The 16,873-nt window shown below is 42.2% G+C and overlaps 1 protein-coding gene across 1 annotated transcript in view; it reads right to left on the bottom strand.

Annotated features, from left to right (window-relative positions):
• Window positions 1-1,660: 1,660 nt before the first annotated feature.
• The window catches only part of ABCD2 (ATP binding cassette subfamily D member 2), a 41,029-nt gene continuing 25,816 nt past the window's right edge, over window positions 1,661-16,873 (bottom strand). Inside the window, exons 7-10 of the mRNA XM_056482046.1 lie at window positions 14,365-14,510; window positions 8,366-8,450; window positions 7,540-7,665; window positions 1,661-5,928 (exon numbers count right to left, since the gene is read on the bottom strand). Coding sequence (XP_056338021.1) covers window positions 5,718-5,928; window positions 7,540-7,665; window positions 8,366-8,450; window positions 14,365-14,510 — 568 coding nt within the window. The 3' untranslated portion in view covers window positions 1,661-5,717. The remainder of the gene's footprint in view (window positions 5,929-7,539; window positions 7,666-8,365; window positions 8,451-14,364; window positions 14,511-16,873) is intronic.

The raw sequence follows: 16,873 nt of genomic DNA on the forward strand, positions 1-16,873 counted from the left end.
GTCTTTTTGAAAAGCATCGTGAATCTGATATATTTGAAATGAAACTCTAAAATCCAACAAATATGAGCTCTCTTTCAAAGATGTTTCAATATAAATAACTTTTATGACAACTTTTTTTTCATGCTAGAGTTGATCAATAAATGAGTGGTTTTGGGGTTTTGGTTGTGTTATCCTAGAAGTGCTGTGTCAGGCATAGCTTGTCTTTGTATGTTTGATGACAAGAAAAGAAAACTAATGTACTATTGCACAATTACTTTATTTCCAAGACAGGTTTCATTATTCTCTTTTTCTAACATCGGGCTCCTCCCATGGGCTCTCCTAAACTATTTTTTCCCAGAGCTCATCCCAGCCTGGTGTCTCACTGGGAGCTCAGCCCCAGGACCCAGCTGGCTCCTCAGCCCTGCATCAGCCACCATCACAATCTCTTTTTCCCTTTGTTAATTACCTGTTTAAAACCAGATTGTTCAGACACATCAGACTTGCATTGAGTCAGTGCAGCATTTTTGAAAAGTCACTGTTACCCTCTCAGAGATGGTATCACATTAGTTAAAGACACTAATTTAAAAAACACAAAGCAGGTACAGCAGAATGAGCTATAATCAAAAATAAGCCATACAGAGAGAGCATTAAGATGTTCTTCCAGATATTCCCCACCTAATAGAAAATTTAATTTGTGGGAAGTCTTTGAACACCTTTGCTCTGAATATTTCCTGAGTCCTTTTAGCTCCCATGATGTAAGTCTTGCTGTTCCCTCTCTTCTGGGAATACCTAACCCTTGAGCAGAGGCTCAGGACTTTGGCACTTCACATCAAACCCATGGTATCAGTGGTATGCTCTCCAAGGAGTAGACACCAAAGTATTTGTCAAAAAAGGTAAAACTGAAGTGCAACCTCAGCTTTCTGCTCACCCTCTCCACTACCATGATGCATGAGCCCCAGCCTGGTCCTACAGCCTGCTCAGAGACCCCCAAAGATGAATTTCTCATTGCTCATGTCCTGGACTTCACTCTCTGCCACTGCTCTCCCTCTGAGTGGGTGCAGTGGCTGCAAGGGAGGCACAGGGGACTGGACTCCAGTAATCCATAAGAATCTAGTTCTCAAGATCACCACCTCCACTGGCTCCCCAGCTGCATAATCCAGTCCTGTACCACACAGTACCTCACCATCCTCTGCCACACAGCTGGAAAGGGGCTGGACACAAGCCAGCTCTGTGTCAAGGCTGCTAAGGAGCCAACCATTGCCCTCATACTCCCTAAGAAAAAACTACCTCCTCTGCTAGGCCATCAACAAGCTCTTGCTTGTTGATTATTTGTGGCCCTGATGCTTTATGCATTAACTGTATCTTACAAAAACCCTAACAACAGCCTTTGGGAGTGATGCTGCTGAGGCACCCGATGTTGCACTGCTGACAGTCCCTTGGCAGAAAGCCCCAGCAAGGGGTGGCAGCTCTTCCTGTCATCAATCAGGTACACACTGAAGTGGGTGGCACCAAAGATGAGAAACCTCAGAGCAGCCTTTGACGCCAGCCTGACCTAGGAATGAAATACTTGTTTTAACTTGAAAATGCACAGCATCCACCCCGAGCTCTCCTGCTCCATCACAGAGTACATGCAGGCAGGTCCTGACTGCTTTGTGAATGACTCATAAGGAATACTGCAAACTGAAAGTAAATGCAACATGTTTTATTTGAGGCTGGAATAAATTACAACTGTAAAGCACATTTTATTGCTTTATAAATTGTCTGCTCTTAAAAGGCATTAATATCAAACATAAACAAAACAAAGACACCTTTGATTAAGAGTTCAATTCTCCTAAGCTTCATGAACAGCTCAGTAGGGGGATTTCTTTATATGATTGGCTCAGAAATTTGACTTTGACATGCATTATCACCATCCATAAGTTTGAGTAGACTGCAGATGTGTTCATTTGCTTTAAGATACAATTTTCTCTAAAATATCCCATTCTACTCATACAAATCCCACTGCTTTTGAAAAGTTAATTTGAAACGTATATGGGGTTTTCTGTCCCTGCAGAAGGAGGACTTCCAAGTCCAAATCAGGAATGAGTCTGACCCCAAAGCTAAGTGAAAAACAAACTCTTCCCAGGTTAAGAGTGAAATCCCATGCACAAAAAATGTGGCCTTTCATACTGAAGATTCTTGCAAAAACACTTTGCATTATCTGAACACATTGATGTGGAGAATTCATATTTTTATTGTACAGATACTACCTGCCTGAGGCAGGTATGAGTGTTGCTCATCACCTGCACCTCCTCTAGGTGCAAACAGACCCAGGTAATCCAGTTTGCCCTAAGCCTGGGGGGATGAGAGGGTGCTCACCGAGCTGGGTGTGCTCAGCACTGGGCAGTACCCAGCCCTGAATGCACAGACACCTTGATGGGGTTTGGCTAGCTCCAGATAGACATGACAGGCAGAAAGGAGGCCAAAAAGTCACTTCTTCAGCCTCCTGGGGAGCCACAGCTCCTGAACACCAAAAAGGACATGAATATTCATAAGCAGCTCTCATTGAACCACAAAAAAAAACTTCTGCCAAGGTATCCTGTCCCGTTTGGTCACTCTTGCACTGCTAGGGCCGTGTGCTCCCCATGCCCTGTCTCCAGAACAGTGTTTCCCTGAGCCACTCCTGACCAGGGAGCATGCACCTCTGCTAGGCTGGGCCCAAAGCAGCACAAAATGAGCCGGACTATGCCCTGTAAAACTCTCCCGAAACAGAAATGGAGACTCTGGTCTCAACTAGCCTTTGGAACAATACAGAAAGATTGCAGAAAACACCCTCAGGGCAGCTTCTCTTCCTGCCACAAAACTAACTTGAAAAATAACGAGCCACTAGTACAGAAATTCCTTCTAAAACCAGCTTGGTATCACTCAGAAACTTGTTTAGAGAAGTGTTTCTTCTCATAGCAGCTTCTACTGCTCTTGCCATGCCTACAGGAACACGAATAGCTGAGTGAGATGCTAGAGAATTTTACAGCTAAATGGGAATGGTTGTCTATTACTGGATCCAAGAAATGTATGTCAAATTTTAAAGAAAATACTACAAGATTGATCCTGGTGTGATTTCAATTTTCATTAACATTTCATCAGTAACATATACAAATTTCTTATGTTTTATGAATAATCTCATTAAAAAAGACAGCAAACAAACTTTCTTGTACTAAACATGGCTTCCTCAGAAGATATCTGTTTTGTGCCATGAGGAATATCCAGCTTGATGCTGTAAGGCACACAGCAGATTTCAGGTGCTGCACTTGCCCATAATGGCTCCCAGCAAGTCAAAGTACAGGGGCAGAGCTTTGGTGGGATATCTGGAGCTGTGCCAAACTGGGCCAATTCTTCAGCACTTTTCAGTATCCCACTCATTCAGGGATGGGAGAAGCCTGACTTAGTTCCCAGCCACATGTTAAAGTGCTTAATGGAGAGGTGGGGAGCAGCAATGCCCCTTCCTCCACCTCAGGTCCCGGCCTGGGAAAGGCTTGTGGAAAGGTGGCTTTGTGGCTGCCTTGTGCTAGCAGGGTGCACTGCAGTGGGGACAAGGGTATGTGCATGGTGTGCCCTGATTCCTCTCATCTTAGAGAAACATCAATCAGAAACCTGCAAGCTTTTACACTCATCAGTCATCTCGCTTACGCTCACTGAGAACAAATTCTTGGCTGACTCTTTTTTTCTTTAGCAGTTACGAATTTTGCTTTGAAGATGAGAAGGGGGAAAGCTCACCTTCAGGGAGAGGGACAAGCACAGACATTTACAAATTAAAATGCATACATGTCAGCCATCCCAGCAGTGACCTCCATCTGCGCTTTATAACACAACATCTTATTATCTTGAACCTTAATTTTCCAGCCCTTTCAAAGGTTCATAGGAGCATTCCTTTTATATCACTGAGATGTCTCAGGGGGCTCTACAGAAAAAACTAAGGAAATGAGCCAACTGTTGTCACCAGGGTAAGTTACAGGGTAACATTCAAGCCACAGACTCTGGAGGGAACAGACTTGCAAATGCCATACCAAGCAGCAAGCTGAGCACACTGAGAAGGAATATGAGCTGATGGTTAGTGCACTGGACTGGGATATGGCAGATGGGAGTTAATTCACCTTTGTCTTGTTCTTGAAGCAATCAGAAAAAAGAAACAGTTTATATTAACTTCAGGATGCTAAAACATTTCCAGCTCAGCAAATGCCCCTAAAATATTTCTCCTCTCCAAATTGCTCTTAGCAGTTTATGCACTGCCTCTCTCAGACTAAGAACACAGACAGAAATCTTCTAAGAAATCACACTTCTGGGGAAAAAAAAAGAACCAACAAACTTCAGGATTGCTACATCTGGCTAAGGCTCATTTACGCATCTGCAAAGCCTCTCACTCCTCCAGATCTTCACTCCTGAGCTGCCCATTCATCACGCACTTGCAGTCAGAGAGAACAGGAGCTCTTAAATACATTCACATCTTTATTTCTAATTCTCCAGCTTTTGCATTCAGCAAGGCACTCAGGCCAGCACTGTCTCAGGCAGCTCTGTTAAAAGCACCTTCTGACTGATTGGGGACCTGAACTGAAAAGCTGATGGGACAATCAGTGAGTGCATCTGAAAGCAAGGCTGTTAACCAGTGCATTTGCTCATGGGGAGGACAATGTTCAGCCACTCCACCAAAACATGGCATTAGTGGTTACCAAATGCTCCAACTTTTCACAGACCTTTGTAAGTGCTGAGCATTTCATTTGGCAGGACAGCCATGTCTGAGAATTCAGTGTATTGTTAGAAACTGCCATTTCCTTCTCCTACAGTCATTCCCATCACAAAGTGTCTCATGGAACAAACAAGTGTCTATACTGTGATTATGCCAAAGGAGGAACTGGGTCAGACATGGATGCCAGCTGGATCAGACCCATGGAGCAGATGAATGATTTAGTCAAGCGAAAACTAAATCACTTGATGCCAGGCCCAGTGCTCCATCCACACCACCAGAGGTTACTGAGTAAGGGACATAAATAATCCCCTGAAGGAACTGATATATCATGAAGGGCAAAGAGCCTCTGAAGCTATGTGCAATGGCAAAAAGTACAAGTGTATTACACTTGTATTACAGCTTCTCTGTCATGAGGGCAGTGGGTTGCTCAGACACGTTGTCTTCTGGTCAGCCTATTACATTATTTCCTATGGAAATGCAGGTAAAGGCAAGTATACTATTCAGTAGTAGAACAGAAGTCTTGTTTTACACGGGCTGAGAGAATGTTCCTTATACCCAAATGAGATTTTTGCATGCATCTGCATACTCACCCAGGTAGTGCCCCTGCTGTGCTCCATGCCTGAGTGTCATGCCCGGTTGCTCTGCGTAGCAGGCATGTCATACGCACACAGTGACCCGGTACAAGAGCACATTCTGCAGGCCGAGGCTCAGGCAAAAATTCACCTACAACCTAAGTGTGTTGGTCGTTTCTTGCAGTGAATCGGGCTTTCACTAGGAATTAACGTAAGCTGTAATGACTAATCTTATACTCTGTGCACCTGCTTATTTTCACAGTTCAACCACTTTCCTCCTTAATACTAAAACACTAAAGTCTTACATAGCGTTCAGAGCATTATTTTCTGCTGGCTGTGTTTTGCTATGCTCTAAGCCTCTGTCACAATGCATGCAAAGGATAATGGCTGAATTTGTAATGCTTTTAACTAAAAAAATACTTTTAAAAACATAAACCATAAATTATTTATTCCTCTTTGTCCATTGTTTTAAGCACTGAATCTTCTCCCAGGATTTTACACAGTTCATTCAGTCTCTGCTGCATTTTAGGAATTCCTGCAAGCTGGGATTCCAGTCTCTGTTTTTCCTCACTCAAGGATAGGCGGATAGCAGTGTCCAACTGCTCGAACCGCCAGCCGCCTTGTCCGTCAAACTGCAGCAAGTGAGTGTGGTACTTCCTGCAGCAGAAATGAAAACATTAGTCATGGCTCAGGGAACAGATGGTGTGCTTTTGCATGCAAATTTAGATGTATGTGTCTCTTTTCAAAGGTGCCTCTCAGGAATTTGAGTTGTCACCCAGTTCTGGATCACTGGATAAGACTTTTTTTTCAATGACTCCTCATCCTAGGACACTCTTTCATAAGGGATTTGGGTATTTCAAAGACTGTCACCAGGACTGCCCCAGGCCAATAGTGAAATTCGGTGGGTGCCAGCTGGAAGTAACAGCACTGGTGTGGGCTCCCAGCTAGGGCAGTCATTGCCTCTGCAGCCCATATGGGGCTCTGAGCTCCTCCTCACCTGCAGGGATGCTGGCAGCAGTGGGCAGCAGGACCATGGAAGGTCCACTCATCACCTGCTGTCTCTGGCCAATATGGTGGCCCCCTCTCACTGCCTCCATCTTAGAAACACTGTGGCTACAGTTGCCTTCACTACAACTCCATCAGATGCCTTTTTCCCCAGGAGCTAGACCAGCAGCATCAGACAAGGTTCATTTCTCCCTCAGGAGTTCTAGTCCCAGTTTATTTTATTTACTTCCCTTTCTGATAGATGTCTTACCTCCTTAGCAGCAAATACAGTGAGGCAGGCATGATGCACCTGATCCTAATGATAAAACTCAAGTTTGTTCAATTACACCTCCGTTTGCTCCCCTGTGTCTTACAAGGTTGGCTACAGGTAACTTTACTCCTAAAACATGGTTCAGTTTGCAAGGGGACAAAATAAAAGTCTGTGTAGGAGTCATAGATCTTTCAGTAAGTATCAGGGTGTGTGCATTGAAAATATTCAAAGGTGTACATGTGGAGTTTGTCAAGACCTGACAAAACATTTTTCAGGAGGTGCCAGAGGAAGAGCAGAGAGTTCCCTCAGAGCTGCTGGTATGACTGTGGAATTTATCACTATAAATTACAGAAGGTAAAATGCATCATAAAAACTGATTATAAATCCCATCCAAGAAATGTGACAGTTTTAATAAACTCAATGGCTTATGACATTGGACTGAAAAGAGACTCATCTCCAGACTCATATTCATGACTTCTTGCATATCATCCTTTGTAATACCAAAAGCTTAACCTATCCTTTTATTTCTCTCCCCCTAAACTCTGAAAAAATCAAGAAGCTAAATGCTGCAGATAGAGGACACAACTGTTAAAAAAGCAGACATAGTATTCCTATGGAAAAACAAAGTATACTTTAACCACTTGCCATGTTTCCCATCTTTTCCCTGCACTGGGAAACTTGCCCAGGACACCTCAGGTATCTTGTCACCTCTACAGAATAACCTGGTGATATCTGTTGTGGCTGCGGTATAGACTAATTAATTACCTCTTAGACATCTGCATATTAATAACTTAAACATGTTAAAAAAATAAGAGGGATGAATAAATATCTTTCCAAGAATGAAAAAAATCCATGCAAAATTAATTTACACCACTACTGTTGTAGACAACTTATCTTAGAAACTGCAGTAGATATTGACTAAACAACTGTCCCAGTAAAAAGAATAAAGGCCACTCCACTGCTTGTCAGAGAGCTAAAAGCAAGGACCATGATAAAGCCCTGAATATACTTACCAAAGAGAAGGTCTGTGTGTTATAGAAAGCAGGGATATCCCAGCAGCTTTTGCAGCTTGGAATATCTTTCCTTCCACATCAATGCTTACAGCACTTGTACATTCATCCAGCAATGCATATTTTGGCCTTTTAAAAGCAGATAAAAAACATTACTCTTCTAGGTTATGGACAGTATTCCCATGTACAAGGTTTAATTGAAAGAACAACAGGAAGCAGAGAGCTGTTTTTGCCAGACAGCTGTCTCTCTCTCAACTGGAAGCTGGCTAGAAACAACATGAAGTTTCCAAGCATTATTCAGGTGAAAAGACAACTTCCAGGAAAAATGGGCTTTATTTCCTGGCCCATTTGAGTACACAGTGACCTAACTTCTATGTCCTAGTGTGACCTAGTATTATTTTGTCCTCTCATCAAGTAATTGCAGTAGCTAAAGCCAACTCAAAGCTTCCTGTCCACTGCTATGTAAGGACTGGGTTGCCTTTGTGTGCCTGGTTAAGGAGCTTGACTTTCAAACTCCCAGAGCTCCTTGCAACAGTACATCACACTTCTGCAACATTTGTAGGAGGGAAGATGTTTGTGCTTGAGATGTTAAAGAAAGAAATATCTGAAAAAGATAATGCTATGTTGCCAAAAGCAAAGCTTAAAAAGAATTATCCCAACCAAAGGCAGAGCTTGTACAAATAAACAACAAGATTTATGCAGGTCCTATGCTAGACAGTGTAGCATACTGCATGCAGATTATAGTCTACTACTGCTCAAACTGTAACAGGAAATCTGCAAAGCTCTTTCTCATTTTCAAATGCTTCTTAAAGAGAACCATAATACTTACTTGTGGTAAAACATCCGGGCCATGCCCATCCTTTGTTTTTCTCCTCCTGATAAGACATCTTTCCAATCCATGATTGCATCCCAGCCTTTTAAAAAAATGCAAACAAAATTAGTCAGGACAATATAAGTTTATGAAGGAAACGCAGCTTTACTTGCAACACCTGTGAAATCTGTAACCAAAATCATAAAGAGTATTTCAGCTGCAGAAGAGACAGCTCAGGCTACTGAATCACATCTTCTGAAATACTTAAATGCCTATCCATTGGCAAACAACTGGAAAAATGTCCCTTATATTGTGACAATTTTGAAAGTGGAATTTAGACTTTCTGGTCATACAGATATTGTCAAAAAACTTATCTTACCATCTCTCTGAAAAAAAAACTCTTTGACCAGTATATAACTAGTGATTTTATTCTGTCATATTTGTTTCATGGAACAATTATCTATGTTTTCTTGAAAGGCATGAGTAGAAATTTAAAAGCGAAGTAAAAAAAATAAAGTGTAAAAAATAAAGACCAGTGTCAGACTGCACTCACCACTGTAGGCCAAGAAAACTTCTAGCAAACCCAACAGAAACCCAACAGAAACACAGGGATGTATCTTTGCCTTAAACCAGGACAAACAGAGTATTCTTATTTAATATTCTGCATGGTCTCTAACTGATTTATTTCTGAGACAAGCAGCTGAAGCAGGGCTGAGAGGAAGAGAACATTTTTTCAGATCAGTCCCAGAAATACTGTAACTTAAAAGTTAATAACACAGCCAAATCCCATTTTCTGCCACTGTCAAACTTAAAATAAATATTTGCCAGAAAAAACTATAAATAAGATAAAACAAGGAAGGTGGGCTGTGTTATTTCTGATACCTGAACAAATGTGAGAGAATGGGGCTTGTAAAGGTGGAGGAGGTTTGGTACTGCTCTGCCTGTGCTTGGTACTATACCAGGGCTTGGCAGGACTGAACAAAACATCAATGAAACATCTGATGAGGGGCAGTGTGACCAAAACCAGTAATTAATAATGACAGAGACGAAATGTCAAGATCTTGCTCTACATAAAATTAGAAAATATAATGTAATGATTTTTTAACAAATATTTATAAAGTTAGATATAAAACCCAGACATATGCAAGAAAGACATCACCTTTTAGTGATCCTACAGTTTTTCCCTATTTTCCTTCTATTCTTGTTTAAGGATGCCAGTGGGTACCCTCCCAGGAGCACATACAGTGCTTTCTATGAGCAGGCTCTCAACAAAGATGGAGTTGTGTACTGATCAACTGAATCACCATTTGGATACACTCTGGTAAAGGGAACAGATACACACAGGCTGCTATTGCTGAGCAGTCCTAGTGCTGGGAACTTACAGAGAGCTGGAGTGCTGTTCCACCAGCACCCTGAGCTTCCAAAAAGCTGTTCCACCTTGAGCTTCAAAAAGCACTGTAAAACATCTGGAGCACTTCCTTTTGGCAAAAGGCTCTAGCAAAGGATGGGAACCGTTCTTCACAAAAGCCACAGAAACAACTATGCTTCTGAAGACAACATTCAAGCTGCTGTTTATGTTCTGTTATTTTTAAGTTGAGAATACAGATGAGCTTCAGGACCTGAATCTGAGCTAGGGTGTGGGTGGGTGTGCATGTGCGCACATGTGCCTGGGGAAGCAGTGCCTGTGTTCAGTTTCTTCCTGATCAGCTAGTTTATAAAGGCTTATTAAGAGACAAAAAGGGAATGAAGTTCAAAAAGAAGCATCCTCTTGTCAGCAAAATAATTCTATTATTTACTCTAAATGTGTATCCTTTTAGCAGGATAGAATGGTCATCTCTGTGGTTACTTCAACTTATGTTCTAATTGAATATGACGTGCATCTTGTCTCTTCCTGCCTAGCACCCTATATTATCCCTTTAAAAAACCCCTTTCTAATGTCTAAATAATTTCATCTGAACACTTAAGCATTGTAACTCACATTAAACTGACTCCCCCCTGTCTGTGAACAATAGTGCACCTACGTGTCTCCTGTTTCTTCCTGCTGACATGGCAAAGGTCAGTGAAGGTTCTTAAGTGTTCTGAAAATATCAGCCAAGTCAGTGCCTTAGGTCACCCTCAACTACAACCACTTCAGAAATGAAATGGCTCGCCCATGAACGCAGCACAAATCTCTCTGTAAGTGCAAACACAATAAGCACTGCAGCAGAAATACATACAGCTGCCAGCAAAAACTAGTGATAGCTTCAGGATAGAAGCATTTCATTTTCTTGCATGGCTTCTTTTATAATGCCTTTAATCTCCATTTTCTAAAGGAAAATGCAAGCTGTATCTGGCAAAATCCAAAATGGTTACTCTTGGGATCCAAAGCCCTCTGTATCCTTCATCCTTGTGAATCCTTGCATTTTCATGCAAGACTGAGCACTCAGCTGCCATGAAAAGATAAGCTTAAAAGTTTGTTTTTCAGATCTACATTCCAATGGACCTTATCAGACAGGGGCTCAAGGACAGAAGAAAGGCTAGCACAGCAGATCACAGCCAGAATGTCCACCTGTGTCGAGTTTTTGGGCATGGAAGCTTCTTTCACAGCTTATGTAAAGAAAGCCCAGTGCTGTGCAGGAGGAATATGCAAAGGACATCCTGGAGCTGAGCAAGGAACAAAGAGACCATGGATTGCATGAGCCCCAACTCAGCATGACACTGCCGGGATTTGTGTCTCTGGATTTCAGAGGCACTGGAAAAGCTGGCAGAGCTCTCCAGAGTTCCTGCTGGTACCAGTAACAAAAGCAAATCCAGGGCTAAAGTGATCAGATGAAATAATCTCAGAGAGAGGAAATGGGTTTGTCCATCTGTTTATATGTGGCCTAGCACAAAGGCTCCCTGGACAACACCCAAATATATGACAAATGCTCAAAATAATGAGGAACAATTATAATCTGGGGTGCTGAGAAACCATAAACAGGTTGAACTTGCTCAATAATGTCATCAGCCCCAAGCAGACAGGCCCAGTCATGCGTGGAGGCAGCTCCACGGCCCTGTGGCTCCTCTGGTGTGACAGGCTGCTGGCAGCCCAGGGCTGCATCTCCACTGACACTTGCCAAATATGCACAGATTTGCAGTATATGCACTGCATATCTCCATGATTTTAGCCCCCATTTCTGGACATGCCTTTTCACCACACACGCTGAATACAACCTTCATTTTGTATGAAATTATGGTTCTGGTAGAGCTAACAACTTTGCAGATGTTGATGAGGGCATCTTACCGATAATAAAAAGGTAAGTGATAAAACAGCATTTGTCTAATACCCAGGTGGTGAGAAGAACATTATTTTGGGCCTCAGTGGAAAGGGAGCTCTGCCCCAGCAGAGCTACTGCCAACAGCCACTGCACTGTGTTCTTCAAGGGCTTGGGCTCAGGAACATCCAGAACAGTGGTGCTGGGAAGGGATTGTTGTTTTGGTGGATTTTATGTATTCTGTTGATACCAACTGAAAAATGTTTCATGAGGGTAACACGAAAGCTAAATGCCAATGGGCTATTTATTTTACTTACTTCAAACCTTAATGCAAGAAAAAGAAAGGAGTTTCTGTCATTGGCAGCAGCAGAAATAACATCAGATGTAATACTTGGAATGTGGTGATCCTTGTACTGTTGCAATGTGGAAGTAATTCAGCTAAAAACAATAACGTCATACTAGAACAAATAATTTGAGTTGTGACCTCTGGCTTCATCTGGCTTTTTCATAACTGCCCACAAGGAGCAGAGCACAAAACTGCAAAGCATTAGATTATACACATTACATTCATGATTAATTAAAGCACAAGAGGTTTATATGAGATTTTTCATTATTTCAGAAAGAAAAGAGTTCCATTTTTAATAAAAATATTTTTATTTTTAAAATATTATTTTAAGCAAAACAATAAAATAAAAATTGAAATTAAAAAGTATTAGTCTATGTATAAACATAAAATGTCAACTGTTTACTTTCAGCAAGTATTTCTCTGTCTTGCTCTTTCAAAAAACCCAGAACACGAATCTTTATCCCAGACCAGGGCAGCTTTAGAAATATCTAAGCATATGAAATCCATGTAACGTGTCAAATCATATGTCACGGATTTCCTCTCTGCTCCTACCTTGGCACTTGTCTCCTGTAAATGCCCAAGAAGAAAAGGGAACAAGTAAGTATATTATGGTCCTAAGAACTTCCTGGTATGTGGTAAATCTCTCTCCCTGCTTTCCGGCTTTGCCCACTTCTGTCACTTTAGATCACAAAGCACCTAAGATACATTTTTTCCCAACATTTGTTTGTGCAACTTTTGCACAGTGTGTCCTTATCCTGAGCTTCAATATAGCACCAGTGAACATTAACTGTGTCCTCTAGACTTTGTAATAGACTGTGTTTGTTGTGCATGTGCAATCAGAAAGGCAGAAGAGCAAGAACAGGGTCAGCAATAAATACTTTCTTTGGCACAGAAAGCAACATGAGACTGATCCAGACCTGGGGTTTCAGTGACTGTAGCCAAGGCATCTTGGGCATGGGGCACAGTGACTGCCCCATCAGCAGTTCCACACTCCAACTGCAGGGTCAGAAACCACAACCACATGCACTCAGAGACTGCTGGGGGGTGGCTTTGGCCACCAAGAATCATGTGATGTGCAGTCCAACCACAAGTATCAGTACAAAGTGAATGCCCACACTCCACAGTGACTTCTTGCCACTGAAAATTTAACTGCTCCTCCTTTTCCAGCTGCCCATTCCAGCATTCCTGCTTGCTCTTCTGCAATCTGGGCACCTCACTTACTGAAGTGAGTGACTCAGGAATACCAACAGGAATAGTTGTAGTGTCAGTGTAGGAAGGAGAGGCCTTCTCTGCAATTGTTCTGGTCACTGAGCTTAGCTCAGCCTACTTTTTCTTGTGTTACAGGATCAGATTTGAGTAATAACATGAATCAGAATGATGGCAGATTCTTATTTTCTATTGCAACTGTCACTATTACTTTTTTAACAAAGAAGCATTAACCCATGATGGAGAAGTATCTTTAGGTACACAATTGCTGTTTTAAATGATTACTACTTTCCACTCTAAAATGTGCAGAAAAGAATCTGAAGTATCCACACATACTTAAAAAAAAAAAAAAGACAGCTCCTGCCTCTTTAACAGAACAACAGGTTGCCATCCAAGAATGGGAATTTAGACATTGTCTTGGGATTCCCAGTGGTTGAAGCACTACTCTGTGTTATCAGAACAATCCTGTGACTCACCAAGCACACACAAGGCAAAGTACCTGACCAAAACCAGCACTGACAGCTGGCAAAGAAAGGCAGGGTACATTCAGCACATCCCTTGAAGGGGTCTGAAGATCCTTTTGCTTCTCTCTAGATGTTACCAACTCTGTCCTATGTCTGTTTTAAAAGCATTATAATGGGGAGGAAATTGAAACTAGAGATTGGTGCCTGATAGAAACAAAAGGATTAAAATTATTGTGCTTGGGGAAAAAAGCCATGAACTTCGAACACATGGCAACTTAAACAGCAAGCAGTAGATGGCAACATTCTACTGCCAGCCAGTGTCGCTTGGTTATTTTAACTTGCTTGCTCCAAGTGCGTGGTCTCAGACATTCCTTCTCATGGCACATAGTCCTGCTGATCCCACAAATTAGGGAGGTGAAAGCAGATCTGACTCTTCCTTCACATACTTTCAAGTTGATGTAGTCAGTGACATTACAATTTTTTAAGACAGGTTACAGTTTTTGTGAAAATCAAGGACAGTAAACACCACCAGGAAAAGACTGGCCATCACAAGGTAGTGAGGATGTTCAGCTTGGGCATGGATTTACTGAGGAGGGGAAGAGCCCTTAGCTCTTCTCCCTCTGTTAGAATCAGAAGCAAGAACCATGTCTCCCACAGCCATAAAGGGCTGAATCCAATTCTGCCAGTTTGGTTAGTAAAGTTCAGTCACACTAAGACACACATGCAAGGAATGGATTTTGTCAAGTTTTAAACAAAAATACAATTTACCTCCTTCTCTTTGAACTATGTGGTACAGATGAACCATATGCAGAATAGACTCCAGATCTTGATCTTGGTAGCCTTTCTCATGCATGTCTTCCACTGAGTCTGGATAGATAACTTGATCTCGTAGAGTTCCAATGGACATGTAGGGCCTGAGAAATAATACAAGGAAACTGGTAATCTGAGGATGGCTTCAAGCGAGCACATTTTGCTGATGCTCTGTGAACAGAGTATAAGGCTTTAAACACTATGTTGCTAAAACTGGATTTATCCAGTGGGTGCATTGTGGTTCAATATTTTTCTAAACTTACCTTACCTTATAGTTCCTATAACAGTTGATTACATGGCAACAACAAGGGTAGTGTTAGCATGGAAACACAATGACAGGCAGAATAAATATCCATTTCACAGCCCATTTTGAATGCTTTCACTTGGAATCAGCAGAGCTATCCTGTATTCAAGGTTTGGTACTCTAAAGAGGTTTAGAAACTGATGCAAACACACACATTAAAATCAAGTCGTAACAAAAACAGTGCAGCTTAAACTGGCAAAGAATTCCATGGTGCAGCAGGAGACACACAAGTCAGACAAGAGAGCACTGAAAACCTTCTTTGCACTGAAAACCTTCTTTCTCTACTATTCTGGAGTGCACAATTCAGACTGTGCATGACTTAGCTGACTCTGGAAGCCAGTGCACCACCTCTGAATTGCAAAGTAGCACACATTAAAGGGGCTGGTCACCTTCAACTTCCCAGCACCAGCCTTCCTTTGCCAAATACAAGGCTGTGCTGTATGTGAAGCAGCTTCTTAGTCACCATTCCAGACCAGGTAATACCACATGTCTTAACTAAAACAAGCTGTCTCCAATTTGGAGCCAGAGTTCCCAGTCATGGTTGGGGAATGGCTATGGCAAATTGCCACAATGTCATGAGCTGTGCCCAGCCTCTGGAACAGCCCAGGACCCCAAAATCCTCCTAGTCTCAAAACAAAGAAAACTGAAAGAATAATTTCATAGCTCTCTAAAAGGCATCAGGCCATTCTGGTTAAGACAGCAAAGGCAGCCTAAAACACATCTACTTGACCATTTCCTTTGCTGGTCTAAGGATTTACTGTGAAGGACATATATCCATCTTGTCTCACAGACACTGGTGGTAGCTCTAGGAAACTGGAAACACCACAGGAACAGTCTGTGGGATTTTGAGTTTGGAAGGGAAGTCAGAGCCAAAGAACAGTCAGGCTCCAGACTCTGTCCTGCTTTCTGTGCCAAGTGTTCCACAACTCCCTCTGGGTTTATCTGCTAAAACAATACCAGTCTTATTAAAGCTGTAGTGCCAGGGGATGATGATAGAGAGAAGTAGTCAAAACTGGGCCAGCAACAAGGAGGATTCCAGGCAGCTTGCTCTTGCCACCAAGAACTGCTTCCAACAACTTCACAGTGTTAAAAAGCCATCAGTTTTCTTCCCCAAAAAGCTCTGTACCTGGATGGTGGGAAGGTCTCAGCCATGCAGAGGCTTTGCCTGGCAGAGATGTATTAATACCTCAGCAGATTACTTCCCTTCCCTCAGAGGTGTCTGCAGAAGGGTGGACATTGTTATTCTGAGTCCCTAAAATACACCACAGAGTAAAGTGAAGGAACTCACAGTGAAATAAATGAAGAATTACAGAACTAAAGCCGCCACATAAACTAAAATTTACATGCAAGCTGGCATCATCTGCATAGGTTTTAGTGCTGCAAACATCCACGGTGAACTGTCTGTACCCGTCCGTGGTTAAACTACTTTCACCACCGACTGGGTGAGGATGGGAAGGGCAGGGGATGTGAACTCTTTGCAAATATTTGGTCATCTCTGTGTTATGCCAAGCACCCAGATGGAGCAAAACCAGAACCACAAGTCAAATACAAGCACTGCTTGCTCCTCGTTGCTTATTGTGGCAATAGTACCGCTCTGGGCCGCTGCATCACCAAGTGCAGTGAAACACTTACATTAATTGTGATATTGCAAAATGTCAACTCTAAACATTAAGTAACTTCATGAAGTAATGAACTGTTACATATCTACAATGTTCTCCATCTAAAATCCCAAAGAGCTTGACTTCTTGCATGTGTAGAAATCACTTCACTTGCTCCAGACTGCTGCCACCTCTGGGACAGAAGAGCAACTCCACCAGGCTCAGAAAGGTTTAAATCAGCAGGTCAGACTGTGTAATTTAGGTGAAGCTGCAGGTAAGGGCAAGGAGGACAAAGTTACCTATCATATAATTTGTCTGGGGTTTAATACCTTACTCTTGTGAAGTATGATCCTGTAATGACTAGCAGCTCTGAGATTTAACCTATGGCAAAACAGGGAAAGCAATGCTCAAATGCCCTGTGCCAGGACACTTGGTGCCATGCAGTTTACTGAGTCACCAGCACTGATTCCTGACACAGCTGGATTTTCCCTCTGGTCTCCCAGCTAAACACACCAGTACTACCAAGCATGCCTTTCCCCATCTAGTTTGTAAAAGTTACAGAAAA

Source organism: Oenanthe melanoleuca, chromosome 1A (genome assembly GCF_029582105.1).
Source record: "Oenanthe melanoleuca isolate GR-GAL-2019-014 chromosome 1A, OMel1.0, whole genome shotgun sequence".
NCBI lineage: Eukaryota > Metazoa > Chordata > Aves > Passeriformes > Muscicapidae > Oenanthe > Oenanthe melanoleuca.